The sequence below is a fragment of the Cannabis sativa genome, chromosome 1 (genome assembly GCF_029168945.1).
Source record: "Cannabis sativa cultivar Pink pepper isolate KNU-18-1 chromosome 1, ASM2916894v1, whole genome shotgun sequence".
Classification (NCBI taxonomy): domain Eukaryota; kingdom Viridiplantae; phylum Streptophyta; class Magnoliopsida; order Rosales; family Cannabaceae; genus Cannabis; species Cannabis sativa.
In genome coordinates this window covers 12702660-12725062 of record NC_083601.1, presented here as the reverse complement: position 1 = coordinate 12725062, position 22403 = coordinate 12702660, and the positions used below count along the sequence as shown (strand labels likewise).

At 43.7% G+C, this 22403-nt stretch overlaps 4 protein-coding genes across 4 annotated transcripts; 1 reads left to right on the top strand and 3 right to left on the bottom strand.

Annotated features, from left to right (window-relative positions):
* Positions 1 to 1704: 1704 nt before the first annotated feature.
* Positions 1705 to 2580, bottom strand: LOC115703841 (uncharacterized). Its single transcript, XM_030631072.2, has one exon. It carries the CDS (start codon positions 2578 to 2580, stop codon positions 1705 to 1707), a length of 876 nt encoding a protein of 291 aa, XP_030486932.2.
* Positions 2581 to 3963: 1383 nt separating this feature from the next.
* Positions 3964 to 6865, top strand: LOC133031015 (uncharacterized). The gene is made up of 2 exons (XM_061104205.1): positions 3964 to 4208; positions 5264 to 6865. The coding sequence occupies exon 2, from the start codon at positions 5264 to 5266 to the stop codon at positions 6026 to 6028; it is 765 nt and encodes a 254-aa protein (XP_060960188.1). The 5' UTR covers positions 3964 to 4208; the 3' UTR covers positions 6029 to 6865.
* Positions 6866 to 7036: 171 nt separating this feature from the next.
* On the bottom strand, positions 7037 to 8689 carry LOC115703840 (uncharacterized). The gene has a single exon (XM_061114964.1). The coding sequence runs from the start codon at positions 8687 to 8689 to the stop codon at positions 7037 to 7039; it is 1653 nt and encodes a 550-aa protein (XP_060970947.1).
* Positions 8690 to 14495: 5806 nt separating this feature from the next.
* On the bottom strand, positions 14496 to 15815 carry LOC133037482 (uncharacterized). Its single transcript, XM_061114880.1, has one exon. The coding sequence runs from the start codon at positions 15813 to 15815 to the stop codon at positions 14496 to 14498; it is 1320 nt and encodes a 439-aa protein (XP_060970863.1).
* Between the last annotated feature and the right edge of the window lie 6588 nt (positions 15816 to 22403).

Here is a 22403-nt window from a genome sequence, read left to right as displayed (position 1 = left end):
AATTTGAAAAATACCACAATTTACAAAGCTAATTAAATATCTTATTTCTTTACTTAAAACTTAATACATTCACAATTAAAATGCAACCATTTAGTGTATGAATATATATTCAAATAAATGACAACACTACCAACTTTTATAATTTATTTCTCAAGAAAATACCAAATACAGTAGAACCTCTATTTAAGAATACTCTATTCAAGAATAACCTCTAATTTGTTATAAAAAAATCAAGTCCCAATTTGGGCCAGTTATAAATAAGAATAACCTCTAAATTATAATTAGTTATACATTTTCTAAGTCACGTATTAACAAATTATACCTGTATATAAGAATAATTACATTTTAATAAAATATATACATATAGTAAATTTATATTTTGTAAATTTATTTATGTGAAATTAATAATTTTATTTCAAATTATAATACATGTATGAACATTATATTTACTCTAAAATAATTTTAATATAATATAGTATTAATGATTATTTATTGTTATTATTATTACATTGATATTTTTTAGTTTTTTAATTTTCTTTTTCTAGTTTAACTCTATTGAGTTATAACCTCTCAATTAGAATATAATTTATTTGGTCCCAAGTGTATTCTTGGATAGAGGTTCTACTGTATATTGAAAGTGTTTATAATAAATTGTTAACAAATTGTTTGATGCTATAAATTTATGCTGATTAAGAATAAGAAGAACACTCAAATAAAAAAAAAATCAAAAAGAAGATACAACGTACCTTGCACGTAGTTGCCGTCTAGTTATAAAAAATATATATACACACGTGTGTTAATTTCCTATATTAGAAATATTGATATTAAAATATAGTTTATGTATATTGTCATGTGTAAGTGTAGTGTTTAACAAGTAATAGAACTGATTATATTGATTAAAAGAAAATCAATTGAAATATCAAACAGAATGGTTAAGAGGACAACTATAAGTATGTGAAAACTTCATATAAAAATATATGTTTTCCTGGAATTATGTCATTATAGTCTTTATTGAATGGGTAATAACAAATAAGTGATGAAATCATAGTTGTAATTAAACACATTGAGTCTTTAAAACAGAAATTAAGAGATTTGGAGATGTATAAACAAGAACAAGATACTGAAGTTGCTTTATTAGAATATGATTTGAAGACTTTATTATCTGTTTGTATAGCTGCTACAAAAGAACTTCAATTCAAGGTGAAAGACAATTTATTGGAGCTTAGTATTCCTCCTAACGTTGAAAAAAATTGAGATATATTTTTTTAAAGTGATTTAAAAACTGGTTGGGCAGTAAGTATGGTGAAGCAGCAGAGATGATGTTGCTTGCTACCAGAAATGTTCAAGTTTTGTGTAAGCATTTTGAGAAACATCAATGAAGTTGCAGCCTTTATTATTGTAGATTTGCTAAATGATTTGATAAAAGCTATAAGATTTTCTGAGAAAACAATTTAGGAAAATGATCTAACACAAAATACTATTTCCCTATCAATGGGGATAGTTGTTTAAGCTTTTAGAACCTCATGTATTGAGCTGAGGCTTCTAATAAATGATTATCAGGCCAAGAGGGTGACATTGAAGGAAAGAGAGGCCAAAGTTATATCATTTCACTAATCATTGTCGAAAAAAGAACTTATAATGAAGAGCTCATAATGAATTTATAATATAAGACTCATAGTGAAGAATTCAATTAAAAAATATGTCTTAAGAATTCTTACCAAACATAGGCTTTGAGAAGCATGCTACAATATCTTCATTTGAATTCCTTAGTATGGCTCCAATCCCAATGGTTCTTGAGCTTTCATCAATAGTCGCATCCACATTTAATTTAAGCTGCCCATATGGAGGGTTGCTCCAATTACTTGCTGAATTGCACGGAGAACAATTAGTAAAACTTCTCTGGTTCCATGCCTTTATATGTTCCTCAAATAACCTCTTAATGTTGGAAACAATTTGGGATAATGGTTTTGAAGTCCCACCATGAGTGACATTGTTTCGTTCCTTCCAAATAGACCAGGATGTGAATAGGAATAGCTCGAACTCTGATTTAGATAGTAGCTCATATGCCTTTAAAATTACCATTTGGAATGACACATTGAATATTACATTTTGTAAAATATCGAAATCCAAGGATTGCCACACCTTTCGTATTCCCTCACACCAAAAAATTGCATGTCCATTTGTGTCATCTGAGTAGCCACATAAAGGGCAATTTGAACAAGAACTAACATTCCTTTTATACAGACCTGCCAAAGTGGGTAAAGCTTCATGAAATCCTTTCCAAGCAAAATGTAGCACTTTAGCGGGTAAATGTAACTTCCAATATTTCTTCCACCATTCAGAAAAGACAGCACTAGAGGGCCTGGGATCAGCAGTAATCTCACTTATGGCCAAATTGTATCCACTTTTGACTGAATAAACTCCATCTCTTGTGTAATGCCAAAACCAACTATCATTCTTATTTATCTTACTTATTGGTATTGAAAAAATACACTCCTGATCAGGCGCATTGAAGAAAGCTTCAACCATTGGTTTTTTATATCCCTCCCTATTATCAAGAATAAAATCATTCACACACATATTAGTATGTGTATTCGTTAACGTTGAAGGAATAAAAGTTGTAGCTTGGGGTAACCATGGATCTTGGAATGCTTGAATTGTATGGCCAGTCCCTACTCTTCGCCGTAAACCTTTTATCAACAAAGCTCTTTCACACATAATACTACTGTTGACTGGATTTTTAGCCAACCGACGCGGAGTCGTAATAAATGAGATTTAAACCAAAATCACAATAATAAATGCAATTAATAACGCCGGAATTCGTAATAAATGTAAATAAAAGACACCGAAATTTAAAGAGGTTCGGCCCCGGATGTCGGTAATAGCCTACTCCCCTTGAGTTTTATTAATCTGAGTTGCAATAGTCAAGAACAGGCTCTTGATTGCAAAGAATGAGAAATCTTTAATTTTCTAAGTGTTTCAGATTGCGGATCCCCCTCCCAGGTCATGGGTGACCCCTTATATAGGGGAGGGGGGTCGGTGCTTCTCGCTTCAGGAGACGCGACCAACGCGGAGCCATCTCAACCGTCTCCTTGATTTTTGGAGGCGGTTGGAGTCTGAAATTTAGGAAAATATCCTGCTATTTTCGTGGGTTGACAACTGTCCTTGAGCCTTTCGCGGGATTTTAACATTTGAAGGAGTCACTGATGACAAGGGTCCCTTATGGGTGTGACATGGTCGTCAACCACCTTTGAGGATTAAGCTCATACTTGGGGGTAACACCCTCGAGACTCTCGCTGAGGGGGGATGACCACTATCATAGTTAGGTGACTCCCCCATGATCCAACCTGAGAGAGAGAGGGGGGGTCCCCCCCCTTAAACCCAAGTTGGGGGGGAGGTCCCCCCCCTTAAATCTAAGTTGGGCCCCCCCCCCCCTTAAACCCAAGTTGGGGGGGTCCCCCCCTTAAACCCAAGTTGGGGGGGTCCCCCCCTTAAACCCAAGTTTTCTTTTGGGGGGAGAAGAACAAATACCCATATTAAGGGGCCATCTCAACAGTCATGACTTGGCTCCTTCTTCATTAATTTAGTCCCAGTATTTTTGTGCCACGTGGTATTATTCTTGACACGTCATCGTCGTCAAAATTTGGGTAAACATTTGCCCCCCAAGTTTCTAGCGGCATGACCATACGGTAGAAACTTTCTTTGTTGTTCGGGTCTTACTTCTGTTGTTGACGGCTTGGCACAGCGGCACCAAAAATACTATGCCTATACTAAAATATTTTTTTTTTCCTTTTTTTTTTTTAGGAAAAAAAAAATCAAATAAATAATTCCCACTCACCACTTTTCACATTTTACAATATAGCCCAATAATAATTTCCCAAGAAAAATAAATTACAAGAGAATAAATAAATTTCAAAGAAATATAACCATTTACAAAGAAATGACTAACAAAAATATAAAAATTGCTCATTAGCCCTCAATGGTAGTGGAGGGTTATAATAGCAATTTTGGGTTAAAAGGCCCTCTTTTTGCAAAAATAAAATTCCCTATGTAAGAGAAAAAGATGACAAACCTTCACATTTCAAAAAAACCATCTTTTTCATTTTTTGCTCTTCATTTTTGGGGTTGGGCATCTTCTCACCATTGGAGGAGATTTTGAAGCTTTGAAGTGATTCTTGGACACTTGGTGGAACATTTCTTCACTATGGGTAAGTTTCTAACTCCTCCATAGTCATTTTTCTCATTGAAATCATGTTTTTGGTGGAATTTTTGAAACTTTTTCTTGGTTTTCTTGCTATGGCCGAATTTGACATGCTTGATTGGGATTCTTGGATTTCTTGATATAATGTGATTGTTTGAGGCTTGGGTTTTGTAGTATAGGTGATGGGCAATGTGTTTTTGGCTTTGATTTGGTTCAATTTGATGAAAAAAATAAGGAAATTTGAAACTTTTAGGTTGGTGGTGTTCTTGAATATTGAAGAACACTATGAACATGAAAAGTTTCAATTTCCCTCCATTTTTTCATCTTTGATTTTCATCAAATTGATAAAAATGTGTTTGTGGTGGACATTGATCTTGGACCCTTTTTTTTTTTTTTTTGCTTGGCCGCCCCCCCAAGATACCCCTTTGGGGGGGTTGGGGGGTACCCCGTGCCACCCTTCTTGGAGGTAGGGGCGACTAATTGATTTGGCTTCCTAAAATGTCGGGGTGACATCCCGAGACTAGATGCCATTGCCGAGGTAGGGGCTTCCTTGGATGTGTTTGCTTCAAATATTTAGAGGTTATAGTTCACCCCTTTGTGAGTCGAAGGGGGGGGGGGGCCTTACACCCCGAAGCCGGGGGGTGTTCCCCTTACGCCCCTTTGTGAGTCGAAGAGGGGGGTCCCCTCCTTACACCCCGAAGCCGGGGTGTTACCCCTTAATTACCCCCTGAAGGCCGGGATGACACCCTGCTATAGGCGGGGGTTGGGGTAATATACCCCGAGACCATTTATAGGGGGTGATGCCTTGGGACGACCGTGGTGTATTTTTGCGATTTGGAGCTAATCGTTATTTTTACTTTTTACACTTAGTAAGAATACTAAGCGTTGTAATGACCATTATTGCTCCTTTCATTTAGTTGCTTAGATGATTATCTCGCTGTAAATTTTTATTGTGCATATCTTCTCTTCTCCTTTTATTTTTGTACTAGTAGGTGAATCCATCATGGATAGCTTACTAGCATTACTCGGTGTATTCACCTCCTCGCCTTTTCCTTTTTGCAGATGCGTTATAGCGACTATTGGGGGGGTGAACACCGAGTAGACGAGGACCTTCTTCAACTTTTGTTTGAAGATTGTCCAGCGTCGCCCCCACACAACTCGTCTGGGGACGAGGGGCTTAGTAGTGTGTCAGAGACGCCCGACCACCTCTACCGAGAGAGAATAGGTGGTGAAGCATACAACAGGCATATTTGGGAGCTTGAAAAAGGGATACGATCTTATCTGCCCCTAGAGTGGACATACACTCTTCCCTTTGGTGAGGTCAATATTCCAGTAGGGGTGCCCATCGGCCTGTCAGGGGGGTTTCCCTTGGCCGAGACTGCTATAACCACCTCAGAACTACCTACTATGTTGAACGCTATGGCTCGCACTAAAAAGAAGAGTCGGGTTAGCTCTTCTGAAAGTTCCCATATGGCGGAGGTCATTACTAAACGGAGGGTATCTGACGATGTTGAGATTGACTCTGCCGATGGAGCCATGGAGGAGATAGTCAAAGAGTTTGAGAAATGGGTGGAAGAGGAAGCCAAGAATACCCTTTATAAAGCCGCCAAAGAGAAAGAAACAACCAAGAGTTCCCAACCAGCAACTCTCAAAATCAGTGAATTCGCCCCTAAAGTGATTAAGGAAGTTCGCACTTCCTGCTGCAAAACCAAGCAGACCCCCTTTGTGGACCCTTCTAGCAGTCTCACCGAGACCCAACTCCAATATGTGGAGGAGTTGACTGTGAATGGCAAGGACTGCCAGTTAGTACTCTTCAGAGATTCATGACTGTCCGGGCAGTCTTTAATCCCGTAACTTTACTTTTGAGACATTTATGTCTTTAATCTTTTTACTTGGCCATCGGGGCCTTTATCTTTATATATGGTTTTAAATGTTGACTTTTGTTTAGCGTGAGCCACATAGCGTGGGTATATATTTATAGTCAACCATTCACCACACACAAGTTGCTCAAAACATTGAGTATTGCACCGACACTCTAAAGATTTTAATATCTACTTAAGCGAGGGTGCATTTTTGCTTACTAGTCCATATATGGGTGTGGTTGCCCCCCAAGTGACTATGTAGGTTTACCTCTTGGTCACTTATCTTATGACCGGGGTGTTACCTTTAAGTCTTGGTTGCTCACTATTACCCATATATCTATGACCATTGTGAGGCTTGCAATTTGATTCAATAACAATCATACAAGCTGCGTCATTATATGAAAATAACTTGCAATTTTATTGATAAATGAAATTGGCGACAACGCCTTATTACATCACTACGTAGTAGTATGTGATTAAAACTAAAGCAAATCTAAAAGAAAAGACTAAATACTAATAAAGATTCTAAGTTGCTTACGGGCACACCCTTAGCATGAATTGTTGCTGAAAAGCAATTGTTATTGATAATATTTGCGGAGGTGTTGGCCGTTCCAATATCGGGGTACTGGTATAAGGTTCATGTTAGAGTCATACCGGCCGAGCCTATACGTGCCGGGGGGTACAACTTCTGTAACCTCGTATGGACCTTCCCAATTTGGCCCCAATACTCCTGCTGTTGGGTCTTTAGTGTTGGCCAAGACTCTGCGTAGTACTAGATCTCCTACCTTGAAGCTTCTTTCCTTAACTTTGGAATTAAAGTATCTGGCTACTTTTTGTTGGTATGCTGCTAACCGTATTTGTGAGGCTTCCCTACGATTTTCCAATAGGTCCAACGATTCATTCATCATCTGGTGATTACTGACTTGGTTGTATGTCACTCGTCGGTGGGAGGGTGGGTCTAGCTCGACCGGTATCATCGCATCATACCCATAAGCAAGGGCAAAGGGGGTATCGCCAGTAGCTGTTCTTTCTGTCGTCCTATATGACCACAAAACTTCGGGTAATTGCTCTGGCGCCTTCCTTTCGCTTCTTCGAGTCTTTTCTTCAAAGTGTCTTTTAAGGTCTTATTCACCGCCTCTACCTGCCCGTTTGACTGGGGGTGCGAGACCGCCGAGAAGCTCTTTACTATGCCATGCTTAATGCAGAAATTTGTGAACAGGACACTGTCAAACTGGGTACCGTTGTCAGATACCAATTTATGGGGTAATCCAAACCTACATATAATGTTCTTGACCACAAAGTCAAGCACCTTCTTGGATGTTATAGTTGCTAGGGGTTCGGCTTCTGTCCACTTTGTGAAGTAATCGACTGCTACTACCGCATATTGCACTCCTCCTTTGCCCTTAGGCAACTGACCGATCAAGTCTATACCCCAAATAGCGAAGGGCCATGGACTCTGCATTTGCGTTAGCTCGTTGGGTGGAGCCCTTGGTATTTTTGCAAACTTTTGACATTTTTCACACCTTCGAACATACTCCATGGAGTCTTCTATCATGGTTGGCCAGAAGAATCCTTGCCTCAGTACCTTCTTGGATAAGCTTTGCCCCCCAGCGTGATTACCGCAAAAACCTTCATGGACTTCTTCCATTAGTCGTTGGGCTTGGTCTTGATGTACACATCGTAGCAGGGGCATCGAGTACCCTCGCCGATACATGACACCATCAATGATTAGGTACCGGGTGGCCTTCCTTCTCGTTTTCTTTGCCTCGTTTTTGTTGGTGGGCAGTGTCCCTTGTTCTAAGTAAGCGGCTATGGGGGTCATCCACGATTGAGTCGTATCGAGTAGGAGTACTTCTTCTTTAGTGCGGATGCTTGGCTCAAGTAAGTATTCTATTGGCACAAGGCTGGCTTTATCTATCTTCTCACTTGTTGCCAACCTTGCCAAGGCATCAGCGGTAGCATTCTCTTCTCGTGGTATTTGTTGAATGGTGTACCCTTCCAGTTGGGCAAGCAAGTCTTGTATTTTGCTAAGGTAGGCCATCATTTTTTCTCCTCTAGCCATGTACTCTCCCAAAACTTGATTTACAACCAGCTGGGAGTCGCTGTAAATGTCTAAGTGTCTGGCCTTCAGCTCTTTTGCTAGTTTCAGACCGGCAATTAATGCTTCATACTCGGCTTCATTGTTTGAGGCAGGGAAACCAAAGCGAATGGCCGTGTGAATTCGTTGTCCCTCCGGTGTTGTTAGGGTGATCCCCGCTCCTGATGACTGGTCGGTAGAAGAACCATCAACTTGTAGCTTCCAGGTTTCACCGGGGTAGTCTTGGTTTTCATTTTTCTCGGAGTTATGGACGTGTGGTTCAGGTGAATCGCTCAGGTCAGGCTTTTGGACGTCACTGGTTATTGTTGGTTGGTCGCCCTCTCGCGTTCTGGTACACTCGGCTACAAAGTCATCCACGATTGGCACAAGGCTGGCTTTATCTATCTTTTCACTTGTTCCCAACCTTGCCAAGGCATCAGCGGTAGCATTCTCTTCTCGTGGTATTTGTTGAATGGTGTACCCTTCCAGTTGGGCAAGCAAGTCTTGTATTTTGCTAAGGTAGGCCATCATTTTTTCTCCTCTAGCCATGTACTCTCCCAAAACTTGATTTACAACCAGCTGGGAGTCGCTGTAAATGTCTAAGTGTCTGGCCTTCACCTCTTTCGCTAGTTTCAGACCGGCAATTAATGCTTCATACTCGGCTTCATTGTTTGAGGCAGGGAAACCAACCGACGCGGAGTCGTAATAAATGAGATTTAAACCAAAATCACAATAATAAATGCAATTAATAACGCCGGAATTTGTAATAAATGTAAATAAAAGACACCGAAATTTAAAGAGGTTCGGCCCCGGAAGTCGGTAATAGCCTAATCCCCTAGAGTTTTATTGATCTGAGTTGCAATAGTCAAGAACAGGCTCTTGATTGCAAAGAATGAGAAATCTTTAATTTTCTAAGTGTTTCAGATTGCGGATCCCCCTCCCAGGTCATGGGTGACCCCTTATATAGGGGAGGGGGGTCGGTGCTTCTCGCTTCAGGAGACGCGACCAACGCAGAGCCATCTCAACCGTCTCCTTGATTTTCGGAGGCGGTTGGAGTCTGATATTTAGGAAAATATCCCGCTATTTTCGTGGGTTGACAACTGTCCTTGAGCCTTTCGCGCGATTTTAACATTTGAAGGAGTCACTGATGACAAGGGTCCCTTATGGGTGTGACATGGTCGTCAACAACCTTTGAGGATTAAGTCCATACTTGGGGGTAACACCCTCGAGACTCTCGCTGAGGGGGGATGACCACTATCATAGTTAGGTGACTCCCCCATGATCCAACCTGAGAGAGAGAGGGGGGGTCCCCCCCTTAAACCAAAGTTGGGGGGGGGGGGGGGGGGGGGGGGAGGGGGTCCCCCCTTAAATCTGTTAGGGCCCCCCTCCCCCCAAACCCAAGTTGGGGGGGTCCCCCCCCTTAAGCCCAAGTTGGGGGGGGGGGGGGGGGTCCCCCCCCTTAAACCCAAGTTAGGGGGGGTCCCCCCCTTAAACCCAAGTTTTCTTTTGGGGGGAGAAGAACAAATACCCATATTAAGGGGGCATCTCAACAGTCATGACTTGGCTCCTTCTTCATTAATTTAGTCCCAGTATTTTTGTGCCACGTGGTATTATTCTTGACACGTCATCGTCGTCAAAATTTGGGTAAACATTTGCCGCCCAAGTTTCTAGCGGTATGACCATACGGTAGAAACTTTCTTTGTTGTTCGGGTCTTACTTCTGTTGTTGACGGCTTGGCACAGCGGCACCAAAAATACTATGCCTATACTAAAATATTTTTTTTTTCCTTTTTTTTTTAGGAAAAAAAAAATCAAATAAATAATTCCCACTCACCACTTTTCACATTTTACAATATAGCCCAATAATAATTTCCCAAGAAAAATAAATTACAAGAGAATAAATAAATTTCAAAGAAATATAACCATTTACAAAGAAATGACTAACAAAAATATAAAAATTGCTCATTAGCCCTCAATGGTAGTGGAGGGTTATAATAGCAATTTTCGGTTAAAAGGCCTTCTTTTTGCAAAAATAAAATTCCCTATGTAAGAGAAAAAGATGACAAACCTTCACATTTCAAAAAAACCATCTTTTTCATTTTTTGCTCTTCATTTTTGGGGTTGGGCATCTTCTCACCATTGGAGGAGATTTTGAAGCTTTGAAGTGATTCTTGGACACTTGGTGGAACATTTCTTCACTATGGGTAAGTTTCTAACTCCTCCATAGTCATTTTTCTCATTGAAATCATGTTTTTGGTGGAATTTTTGAAACTTTTTCTTGGTTTTCTTGCTATGGCCGAATTTGACATGCTTGATTGGGATTCTTGGATTTCTTGATATAATGTGATTGTTTGAGGCTTGGGTTTTGTAGTATAGGTGATGGGCAATGTGTTTTTGGCTTTGATTTGGTTCAATTTGATGAAAAAAATAAGGAAATTTGAAACTTTTAGGTTGGTGGTGTTCTTGAATATTGAAGAACACTATGAACATGAAAAGTTTCAATTTCCCTCCATTTTTTCATCTTTGATTTTCATCAAATTGATAAAAATGTGTTTGTGGTGGACATTGATCTTGGACCCTTTTTTTTTTTTTTTTGCTTGGCCGCCCCCCCAAGATACCCCTTTGGGGGGGTTGGGGGGTACCCCGTGCCACCCTTCTTGGAGGTAGGGGCGACTAATTGATTTGGCTTCCTAAAATGTCGGGGTGACATCCCGAGACTAGATGCCATTGCCGAGGTAGGGGCTTCCTTGGATGTGTTTGCTTCAAATATTTAGAGGTTATAGTTCACCCCTTTGTGAGTCGAAGGGGGGGGGGGGGCCTTACACCCCGAAGCCGGGGGGTGTTCCCCTTACGCCCCTTTGTGAGTCGAAGAGGGGGGTCCCCTCCTTACACCCCGAAGCCGGGGTGTCCCCCCTTACGCCCCTTTGTGAGTCGAAGGGGGGGGGGGGGGGCCTTACACCCCGAAGCCGGGGGGTCCCCCGTTACGCCCCTTTGTGAGTCGAAGGGGGGGGGGCCCTTACACCCCGAAGCCGGGGGGTCCCCCCCTTACGTCCCTTTGTGAGTCGAAGGGGTGGTACAACTTCTGTAACCTCGTATGGACCTTCCCAATTTGGCCCCAATACTCCTGCTGTTGGGTCTTTAGTGTTGGCCAAGACTCTGCGTAGTACTAGATCTCCTACCTTGAAGCTTCTTTCCTTAACTTTTGAATTAAAGTATCTGGCTACTTTTTGTTGGTATGCTGCTAACCGTATTTGTGAGGCTTCCCTACGATTTTCCAATAGGTCCAACGATTCATTCATCATCTGGTGATTACTGACTTGGTTGTATGTCACTCGTCGGTGGGAGGGTGGGTCTAGCTCGACCGGTATCATCGCATCATACCCATAAGCAAGGGCAAAGGGGGTATCACCAGTAGCTGTTCTTTCTGTTGTCCTATATGACCACAAAACTTCGGGTAATTGCTCTGGCCAGCTTCCTTTCGCTTCTTCAAGTCTTTTTTTCAAGGTGTCTTTTAAGATCTTATTCACCGCCTCTACCTGCCCGTTTGACTGGGGGTGCGAGACCGCCGAGAAGCTCTTTACTATGCCATGCTTAATGCAGAAATTTGTGAACAGGACACTGTCAAACTGGGTACCGTTGTCAGATACCAATTTATGGGGTAATCCAAACCTACATATAATGTTCTTGACCACAGAGTCAAGCACCTTCTTGGATGTTATAGTTGCTAGGGGTTCGGCTTCTGTCCACTTTGTGAAGTAATCGACTGCTACTACCGCATATTGCACTCCTCCTTTGCCCTTAGGCAACTGACCGATCAAGTCTATACCCCAAATAGCGAAGGGCCATGGACTCTGCATTTGCGTTAGCTCGTTGGGTGGAGCCCTTGGTATTTTTGCAAACTTTTGACATTTTTCACACCTTCGAACATACTCCATGGAGTCTTCTATCATGGTTGGCCAGAAGAATCCTTGCCTCAGTACCTTCTTGGATAAGCTTTGCCCCCCAGCGTGATTACCGCAAAAACCTTCATGGACTTCTTCCATTAGTCGTTGGGCTTGGTCTTGATGTACACATCGTAGCAGGGGCATCGAGTACCCTCGCCGATACATGACACCATCAATGATTAGGTACCGGGTGGCCTTCCTTCTCGTTTTCTTTGCCTCGTTTTTGTTGGTGGGCAGTGTCCCTTGTTCTAAGTAAGCGGCTATGGGGGTCATCCACGATTGAGTCGTATCGAGTAGGAGTACTTCTTCTTTAGTGCGGATGCTTGGCTCAGGTAAGTATTCTATTGGCACAAGGCTGGCTTTATCTATCTTCTCACTTGTTGCCAACCTTGCCAAGGCATCAGCGGTAGCATTCTCTTCTCGTGGTATTTGTTGAATGGTGTACCCTTCCAGTTGGGCAAGCAAGTCTTGTATTTTGCTAAGGTAGGCCATCATTTTTTCTCCTCTAGCCATGTACTCTCCCAAAACTTGATTTACAACCAGCTGGGAGTCGCTGTAAATGTCTAAGTGTCTGGCCTTCACCTCTTTCGCTAGTTTCAGACCGGCAATTAATGCTTCATACTCGGCTTCATTGTTTGAGGCAGGGAAACCAAAGCGAATGGCCGTGTGAATTCGTTGTCCCTCCGGTGTTGTTAGGGTGATCCCCGCTCCTGATGACTGGTCGGTAGAAGAACCATCAACTTGTAGCTTCCAGGTTTCATCGGGGTAGTCTTGGTTTTCATTTTTCTCGGAGTTATGGACGTGTGGTTCAGGTGAATCGCCCAGGTCAGGCTTTTGGACGTCACTGGTTATTGTTGGTTGGTCGCCCTCTCGCCTTCCGGTACACTCGGCTACAAAGTCAGCCAGGGCCTGCCCTTTAATAGCCAATCTTGGCTGATACGTTATGTCATATTACCCTAACTCTATTGCCCATTTAAGGAGGCGCCCCGACGTATCGGGTTTTTGTAGCACCTGGCGTAAGGGTTGGTCAGTGTGTACCACAATGGGATGAGCCTGAAAGTAGGGTCGAAGCTTCCTGGATGCTAAGATAAGGCAGTAAGCAAGCTTTTCTATGACGGGGTATCTACACTCTGCCCCAATCAGCCTTTTGCTCACATAGTAGACTGGGTGTTGTGCTCTATCTTCCTCCCTTACCAAGACTGCACTAACTGCATGTTCTGTTACCGCTAGGTATAAGCTTAACCCTTCACCATCTAGGGGTTTTGAAAGAACCGGAGGCTGGGATAATTGTTGCTTTAAAGCTCGAAAGGCATTTTCGCATTCCTCAGTCCATTCAAATTTTTTGTTACCCCTTAGGATGTTGAAGAAAGGGACACATTTGTCGGTTGATTTGGAGATGAATCTACTCAAGGCGGCGATTCGGCCTGTTAAGCTTTGGACGTCTTTAACTTTAGTTGGGGACTTCATGTCGATCAATGCCTTTATCTTTTCTGGATTCGCCTTGATGCCCCTAGAGTTCACTATGAATCCAAGGAACTTTCCCGAGCTTACTCCGAAAGAACACTTAAGAGGATTGAGCTTCATTCGGTATTGTCTTAGGATCTCAAAGCATTCTTTTAAATCTTCGATGTGCCCTTGGGCTTTCTTAGACTTGACCAGCATGTCATCAACGTAGACCTCCATGTTTCTTCCTATTTGCTCTTTAAACATCCGGTTGACCAACCTTTGATAGGTGGCTCCAGCGTTTTTCAAGCCAAACGGCATCACTTTGTAGCAATACAAGCCAACGTCCGTTCGAAAACTTGTATGTTCTTGGTCAGGTGGGTGCATGCTTATCTGATTATACCCTGAGTACGCATCCATGAAAGTTAGAATTTCATGGCCGGCTGTTGCGTCTACCAATTGATCGATTCTCGGTAAAGGAAAACAATCTTTTGGGCATGCTTTGTTTAAGTCTGTAAAGTCAATGCACACCCTCCAGGTGCCATTTGGCTTTGGAACTAGTACAGGGTTCGATACCCAGACTGGGTAGTAGGCCTCTTTGATGAAGTTGTTGTTCCATAGTTTTTCCACCTCTTCCTTCAATGCCTTGGCCCTTTCTTTGTCGAGTAGCCTTCTTTTTTGTTGAACTGGCTTGAAGTTTTCGACGTCGATGTTTAAAGCATGACTTATCACGGTGGGGCTTATTCCCTCCATGTCTTCGTGTGACCAAGCGAAGACATCTTGGTTTTCCCTTAAAAACTGGATCAAAGCGGATCTTATGTCCTCAGGAAGGTTTTTCCCGATCTTGATTAATTTGGATGGTTGTTTGGGGTCTAATGGCATTTCTTCCAATTCTTCAATCGGACCAACCCCTGTATCAATGTCCCCAAAACGGGGATCAATGTCTTCGACCCCGTTTTGGGCGAGCCTTCATTGTTGAGAACTACTCGCCGTAGCTTTGAGGGATTTGGCTGCTTTCTCCTTGGTTGCGATGGATAGGTTGTAACACTCTCGTGCTACTATTTGATTGCCCTTCAAGTAGCCAATTCCACCCTTGGTAGGAAACTTGACGAGGAGGTGAAAGATAGAAGTGACTGCTTTCAGGTCATACAGGGTTGGGCGGCCGATTAAGGCGTTGTAGGGAGATATTGTATCCAATACCACGAATAAGGCCATGATAGTGACACTCTTGGGGGCTGTTCCCACTGTCAATGGTAACTTAATAAGTCCAGCCGGTGCCATACCACTTCCTGTGAATCCATAGATGAGATGTTCGCAGGGCTCTAAATCCTTTGCTCCCAAACCCATCCTTTCCAATGAGGACTTGAAGAGGATATTGGCTGATGACCCATTATCAATCATTGTCCTTGCCACAATCATATTGGCGATTTGTACCTCTACTACCAAGGGGTCGTTGTGTGGATATCGAACGTGTTTGGTGTCCTCTTCAGAGAACGTGATTAACTCATGTTCATAACGAGGTTGCTTGGGAGCTCGCTCTTGGACAGCCAACACATCGTTACCCAGTTCATGTCGCAGAGACCGAGCGTACTTCTCTCGGGACTTTCCGGAGTTCCCCGCAAGGTGAGGTCCTCCAGATATAATGTCCAAACGGCCCGCAACGGGGGGAGGTAACAATTGTTGGTCATCTCCAACTGCTTGTTGTTGTTGTTGTCGTTGGGGCCGGTCATTGTCCCGTCGTACATATCTTTTCAAGTTGGGGTTGTTTTGTCTTATGAGAAACTCTATTTCCTCCTTCAGATTATTGCACTCATCGGTGTCATGACCGTAGTCATTGTGGAATCGACAAAACTTGTTCATGTCGCGTTTGCTAATGTCCTTTCTCATGGGATAAGGTTTGCGGTACGGTACCACTGAGTGAGTTGCATTGTAGATATTTTCTCTTGTGTCCAGGAGCAGGCTATAGGTGGTGAACCTTGGAATTGGATCTCGCCTGGCTGGCTCGGGGGTATTCTTTAGTCTTTTGTTATCATTGTTGTTACCGCCATTACTGTTATTCCCTCTCTTACCATTGTTGGAGCCATTCCTAGCGTTACCCCCTTGAGAGCTTTGACTATTTGAGCTTGTTCCGTTTTTTTTATTCTTAGTGTGGTTGAAGTTTTGAGCGTTTCGCTCGGCTTCTTCCAATTTAATAAACTCATCTGCTCTGTCAAGAAAGTCTCTCATAGTATGGGTTGGTTTCCGCCTTGTATCTTTCCATAGCCGACTTCCCACAAGGATGCCTCCCATGATGGCGGCCCGCTTGCCATCATCGCTTAGATTTTTTACTTTGGTTGCCTCTTGCATAAAACGTTGAATGTAGTCTTTTAGTGGCTCATCTAAGCTTCGCTGATGGCGACTAAGTCACCCAACTCTGCTGGTATCTGTCGGGCTGAAGAGAATTGGGTGTAAAATAACCCCTCAAACTCATCCCAAGAAGTAATTCTTCCTGGGGGTAGTTTAGTAAACCATTGTTGCGCCGTGTCCGTGAGGGTTGCAGGGAAAATTCGACACCTAAGGTCATCCCTGATTCCTTGAAGGTCCATTTGGATTTTGAAGTTCTCCACATGAGTTAATGGGTCTTCACTACCCGTGTACTTGCAAGTGGGCATCTTGAACTTGGCTGGAATAGGGAGGTCATTAATCATTTGGGAGAAGGCAGACCCTCTCCTCCTTTCGAGGTCCAAATCAGTGGGTTTTGGTGCGGTAAGGTCCTTGACCAATCGAGTTAACTCGTCCAACCGAGCCTGGATCACCGGATCTGTGGCTGGTTGAGGTTGAGCAATATTGGCACCAACATTTGCTTGGTCCCCTTGGTCTGGCTCAAGTGGGTTCACTATGTTGGAACCGCGATTGTCTCTATTTCTGTTGAGGGCGTCTCGCAGGTCTCTACCCCTTCGGGGGCCTACCCGTTCAAAAACTGACCCAGTTCTTGGCCTCCCTCCAGCGTTCTGACTATCAGCCCTTCCATCAGCCGGGGGTGGTACTTGGTCATTCCTACCCCTTTGGGGTGGATTTTCAGGTTGATGTTGCCTATTAGGGGCATACGGCCCTCTAGCTTGATAACCCCCCATCTCATGATTTGGTTGGTTGTTAGCCCGACTTTCAGCTTCATCATCTCCATGACCATCAGGGTAGTCTGAATGGTAGTCACTGTTGACTTCAGGGTCTTCTCTTCTCCCTCTGGACCTACTATTTCTTGGGCGATCATTGCCATCTCGTGGTTGGCCACGTTGATCACGGGGTTGCCATTCCCTACGCTGGGGAGTCCTTCCACTATTTCTGCTACGATCACCATTATTGTTTCTAGAGTTTCCTCCACCACTCCGCCTTAGACGGACATTGTGGGAGTCATCGCGTCCCATATGATGGCCGGGTAAGACTTGCTCATCAAACCGGGGTGGTCGATTATTATTGCGGGGAACCCTGTTGGAGGGGTGACTTCTAGTCCTTTCTTGGTTCCTTGGGCGCTCTTCAGGTCCATAGACCACCCTCTCCCTATGGTTCCTTGGGGTAGGGACCTCCCGAGGGTAGGTTTGAGGTACCTGTTGATTGTTGGCATCAGTACCCATCCCTTGAGTGTTTTGGTTGAAGTAGCTACGTATTAAGTCAGCAGCCTCTTGGGTGCGACGATCTTGGTCGTCTTGGCGCCTCCTCATCTCACGAGCATGATCTTCGAGCCAAGATTGGAATTCTCTCCTTTGATTAGCAAGACTTTCAGTCAGGGCCTCTCGAGTTTGATTTTGCTCTTGGTGCACAGTTTGAAACTGGCCTTGCATCTGGCCTATCGCGTCTCGCATTTGATCCATCTCGGGGTCAATTCCCTCGATGTCAACATGGGGTTCATTCCGCGGCGTAAAGATGCCAGGGCCGCGGCCAGTCTGAGCTTGGCCCGCCCCGTCAGTAGGTGGGACAAAATTTCTAGGATTACCTCTTCCGGTGGCGCCATCAGCAGCGCCGCCTCCTGCGGCAGTGGCATTGGTTTACCACGTGAACCAATGAGGGGCATTTATCATTGTTTCAGATTGCGGATCCCCCTCCCAGGTCATGGGTGACCCCTTATATAGGGGAGGGGGGTCGGTGCTTCTCGCTTTAGGAGACGCGACCAACGCGGAGCCATCTCAACCGTCTCCTTGATTTTCGGAGGCGGTTGGAGTCTGATATTTAGGAAAATATCCCGCTATTTTCGTGGGTTGACAACTGTCCTTGAGCCTTTCGCGGGATTTTAACATTTGAAGGAGTCACTGATGACAAGGGTCCCTTATGGGTGTGACATGGTCATCAACCACCTTTGAGGATTAAGCCCATACTTGGGGGTAACACCCTCGAGACTCTCGCTGAGGGGGGATGACCACTATCATAGTTAGGTGACTCCCCCATGATCCAACCTTAGAGAGAGAGGGGGGGTCCCCCCCCCCCCTTAAATCTAAGTTGGGGGGGGGGGGGGGTCCCCCACTTAAACCCAAGTTTTCTTATAGGGGGAGAAGAACAAATACCCATATTAAGGGGGCATCTCAACAGTCATGACTTGGCTCCTTCTTCATTAATTTAGTCCCAGTATTTTTGTGCCACGTGGTATTATTCTTGACACGTCATCGTCGTCAAAATTTCGGTAAACATTTGCCCCCCAAGTTTCTAGTGGTATGACCATACGGTAGAAACTTTCTTTGTTGTTCGGGTCTTACTTCTGTTGTTGACTCGCTAAGACAAATGCGCACCAAAAATACTATGCCTATACTAAAATATTTTTTTTTTTCCTTTTTTTTTTTAGGAAAAAAAAATCAAATAAATAATTCCCACTCACCACTTTTCACATTTTACAATATAGCCCAATAATAATTTCCCAAGAAAAATAAATTACAAGAGAATAAATAAATTTCAAAGAAATATAACCATTTACAAAGAAATGACTAACAAAAATAAAAAAATTTCTCATTAGCCCTCAATGGTAGTGGAGGATTATAATAGCAATTTTGGGTTAAAAGGCCCTCTTTTTGCAAAAATAAAATTCCCTATGTAAGAGAAAAAGATGACAAACCTTCACATTTCAAAAAAACCATCTTTTTCATTTTTTGCTCTTCATTTTTGGGGTTGGGCATCTTCTAACCATTGGAGGAGATTTTGAAGCTTTGAAGTGATTCTTGGACACTTGGTGGAACATTTCTTCACTATGGGTAAGTTTCTAACTCCTCCATAGTCATTTTTCTCTTTGAAATCATGTTTTTGGTGGAATTTTTGAAACTTTTTCTTGGTTTTCTTGCTATGGCCGAATTTGACATGCTTGATTGGGATTCTTGGATTTCTTGATATAATGTGATTGTTTGAGGCTTGGGTTTTGTAGTATAGGTGATGGGCAATGTGTTTTTGGCTTTGATTTGGTTCAATTTGATGAAAAAATAAGGAAATTTGAAACGTTTAGGTTGGTGGTGTTCTTGAATATTGAAGAACACTATGAACATGAAAAGTTTCAATTTCCCTCCATTTTTTCATCTTTGATTTTCATCAAATTGATAAAAATGTGTTTGTGGTGGACATTGATCTTGGACCCTTTTTTTTTTTTTTTTTTTTTTGCTTGGCCGCCCCCCCCCCCAAGATACCCCTTTGGGGGGGTTGGGGGGTACCCCGAGCCACCCTTCTTGGAGGTAGGGGCGACTAATTGATTTGGCTTCCTTGGATGTCGGGGTGACATCCTGAGACTAGATGTCATTGCCGAGGTAGGGGCTTCCTTGGATGTGTTTGCTTCAAGTATTTAGAGGTTATAGTTCACTCCTTTGTGAGTCGAGGGGGGGGGGGGGGGGCTTACACCCCGAAGCCGGGGGGTCCCCCCCTTACGCCCCTTTGTGAGTCGAAGAGGGGGGTCCCCTCCTTACACCCCGAAACCGGGGGGTCCCCCCTTACGCCCCTTTGTGAGTCGAAGCCGGGGGGTCCCCCCTTACGCCCCTTTGTGAGTCGAAGGGGGGGGGGGGGTGGCCTTACACCCCGAAGCCGGGGGTCCCCCCCTTACGCCCCTTTGAGAGTCGAAGGGGGGGGGGGGTCCCCCCCTTACACCCCGAAGCCGGGGGGTCCCCCCCTTACGTCCTTTTGTAAGTCGAAGGGGGGGGGTCCCCCCCTTACAACCCGAAGCCGGAGTGTTACCCCTTAATTACCCCTTGAAGGCCGGGATGACACCCTGCTATAGGCGGGGGTTGGGGTAATATACCCCGAGACCATTTATAGGGGGTGATGCCTTGGGACGACCGTGGTGTAATTTTGCGATTTGGAGCTAATCGTTATTTTTACTTTTTACACTTAGTAAGAATACTAAGCGTTGTAATGACCATTATTGCTCCTTTCATTTAGTTGCTTAGATGATTATCTCGCTGTAAATTTTTATTGTGCATATCTTCTCTTCTCCTTTTATTTTTGTACTAGTAGGTGAGTCCATCATGGATAGCTTATTAGCATTACTCGGTGTATTCACCTCCTCGCCTTTTCCTTTTTGCAGATGCGTTATAGCGACTATTGGGGGGGTGAACACCGAGTAGACGAGGACCTTCTTCAACTTTTGTTTGAAGATTGTCCAGCGTCGCCCCCACACAACTCGTCTGGGGACGAGGGGCTTAGTAGTGTGTCAGAGACGCCCGACCACCTCTACCGAGAGAGAATAGGTGGTGAAGCATACAACAGGCATATTTGGGAGCTTGAAAAAGGGATACGATCTTATCTGCCCCGAGAGTGGACATACACTCTTCCCTTTGGTGAGGTCAATATTCCAGTAGGGGTGCCCATCGGCCTGTCAGGGGGGTTCCGTTGGCCGAGACTGCTATAACCACCGCAAAACTACCTACTATGTTGAACGCTATCGCTCGCACTAAAAAGAAGAGTCGGGTTAGCTCTTCTGAAAGTTCCCATATGGCGGAGGTCATTACTAAACGGAGGGTATCTGACGATGTTGAGATTGATTCTGCCGATGGAGCCATGGAGGAGATAGTCAAAGAGTTTGAGAAATGGGTGGAAGAGGAAGCCAAGAATACCCTTTATAAAGCCGCCAAAGAGAAAGAAACAACCAAGGGTTCCCAACCAGCAACTCTCAAAATCAGTGAATTCGCCCCTAGAGTGATTAAGGAAGTTTGCACTTCCCGCTGCAAAACCAAGCAGACCCCCTTTGTGGCCCCTTCTAGCAGTCTCACCGAGACCCAACTCCAATATGTGGAGGAGTTGACTGTGAATGGCAAGGACTGCCAGTTAGTACTCTTCAGAGATTCATGACTGTCCGGGCAGTCTTTAATCCCGTAACTTTACTTTTGAGACATTTGTGTCTTTAATCTTTTTACTTGGCCATCGGGGCCTTTATCTTTATATATGGTTTTAAATGTTGACTTTTGTTTAGCGTGAGCCACATAGCGTGGGTATATATTTATAGTCAACCATTCACCACACACAAGTTGCTCAAAACATTGAGTATTGCACCGACACTCTAAAGATTTTAATATCTACTTAAGCGAGGGTGCATTTTTGCTTACTAGTCCATATATGGGTGTGGTTGCCCCCCAAGTGACTATGTAGGTTTACCTCTTGGTCACTTATCTTATGACCGGGGTGTTACCTTTAAGTCTTGGTTGCTCACTATTACCCATATATCTATGACCATTGTGAGGCTTGCAATTTGATTCAATAACAATCATACAAGCTGCGTCATTATATGAAAATAACTTGCAATTTTATTGATAAATGAAATTGGCGACAACGCCTTATTACATCACTACGTAGTAGTATGTGATTAAAACTAAAGCAAATCTAAAAGAAAAGACTAAATACTAATAAAGATTCTAAGTTGCTTACGGGCACACCCTTAGCATGAATTGTTGCTGAAAAGCAATTGTTATTGATAATATTTGCGGAGGTGTTGGCCGTTCCAATATCGGGGTACTGGTATAAGGTTCATGTTAGAGTCATACCGGCCGAGCCTATACGTGCCGGGGGGTACAACTTCTGTAACCTCGTATGGACCTTCCCAATTTGGCCCCAATACTCCTGCTGTTGGGTCTTTAGTGTTGGCCAAGACTCTGCGTAGTACTAGATCTCCTACCTTGAAGCTTCTTTCCTTAACTTTGGAATTAAAGTATCTGGATACTTTTTGTTGGTATGCTGCTAACCGTATTTGTGAGGCTTCCCTACGATTTTCCAATAGGTCCAACGATTCATTCATCATCTGGTGATTACTGACTTGGTTGTATGTCACTCGTCGGTGGGAGGGTGGGTCTAGCTCGACCGGTATCATCGCATCATACCCATAAGCAAGGGCAAAGGGGGTATCGCCAGTAGCTGTTCTTTCTGTCGTCCTATATGACCACAAAACTTCGGGTAATTGCTCTGGCCAGCTTCCTTTCGCTTCTTCGAGTCTTTTCTTCAAAGTGTCTTTTAAGGTCTTACTCACCGCCTCTACCTGCCCGTTTGACTGGGGGTGCGAGACCGCCGAGAAGCTCTTTACTATGCCATGCTTAATGCAGAAATTTGTGAACAGGACACTGTCAAACTGGGTACCGTTGTCAGATACCAATTTATGGGGTAATCCAAACCTACATATAATGTTCTTGACCACAAAGTCAAGCACCTTCTTGGATGTTATAGTTGCTAGGGGTTCGGCTTCTGTCCACTTTGTGAAGTAATCGACTGCTACTACCGCATATTGCACTCCTCCTTTGCCCTTAGGCAACTGACCGATCAAGTCTATACCCCAAATAGCGAAGGGCCATGGACTCTGCATTTGCGTTAGCTCGTTGGGTGGAGCCCTTGGTATTTTTGCAAACTTTTGACATTTTTCACACCTTCGAACATACTCCATGGAGTCTTCTATCA

Bases quoted from the DNA above. Each gene is read 5' to 3' on its own strand.
- LOC115703841 (XM_030631072.2), bottom strand. From the start codon at position 2,580: ATGTGTGTGAATGATTTTATTCTTGATAATAGGGAGGGATATAAAAAA.
- LOC133031015 (XM_061104205.1), top strand. From the start codon at position 5,264: ATGCGTTATAGCGACTATTGGGGGGGTGAACACCGAGTAGACGAGGAC.
- LOC115703840 (XM_061114964.1), bottom strand. From the start codon at position 8,689: ATGGCTAGAGGAGAAAAAATGATGGCCTACCTTAGCAAAATACAAGAC.
- LOC133037482 (XM_061114880.1), bottom strand. From the start codon at position 15,815: ATGGGAGGCATCCTTGTGGGAAGTCGGCTATGGAAAGATACAAGGCGG.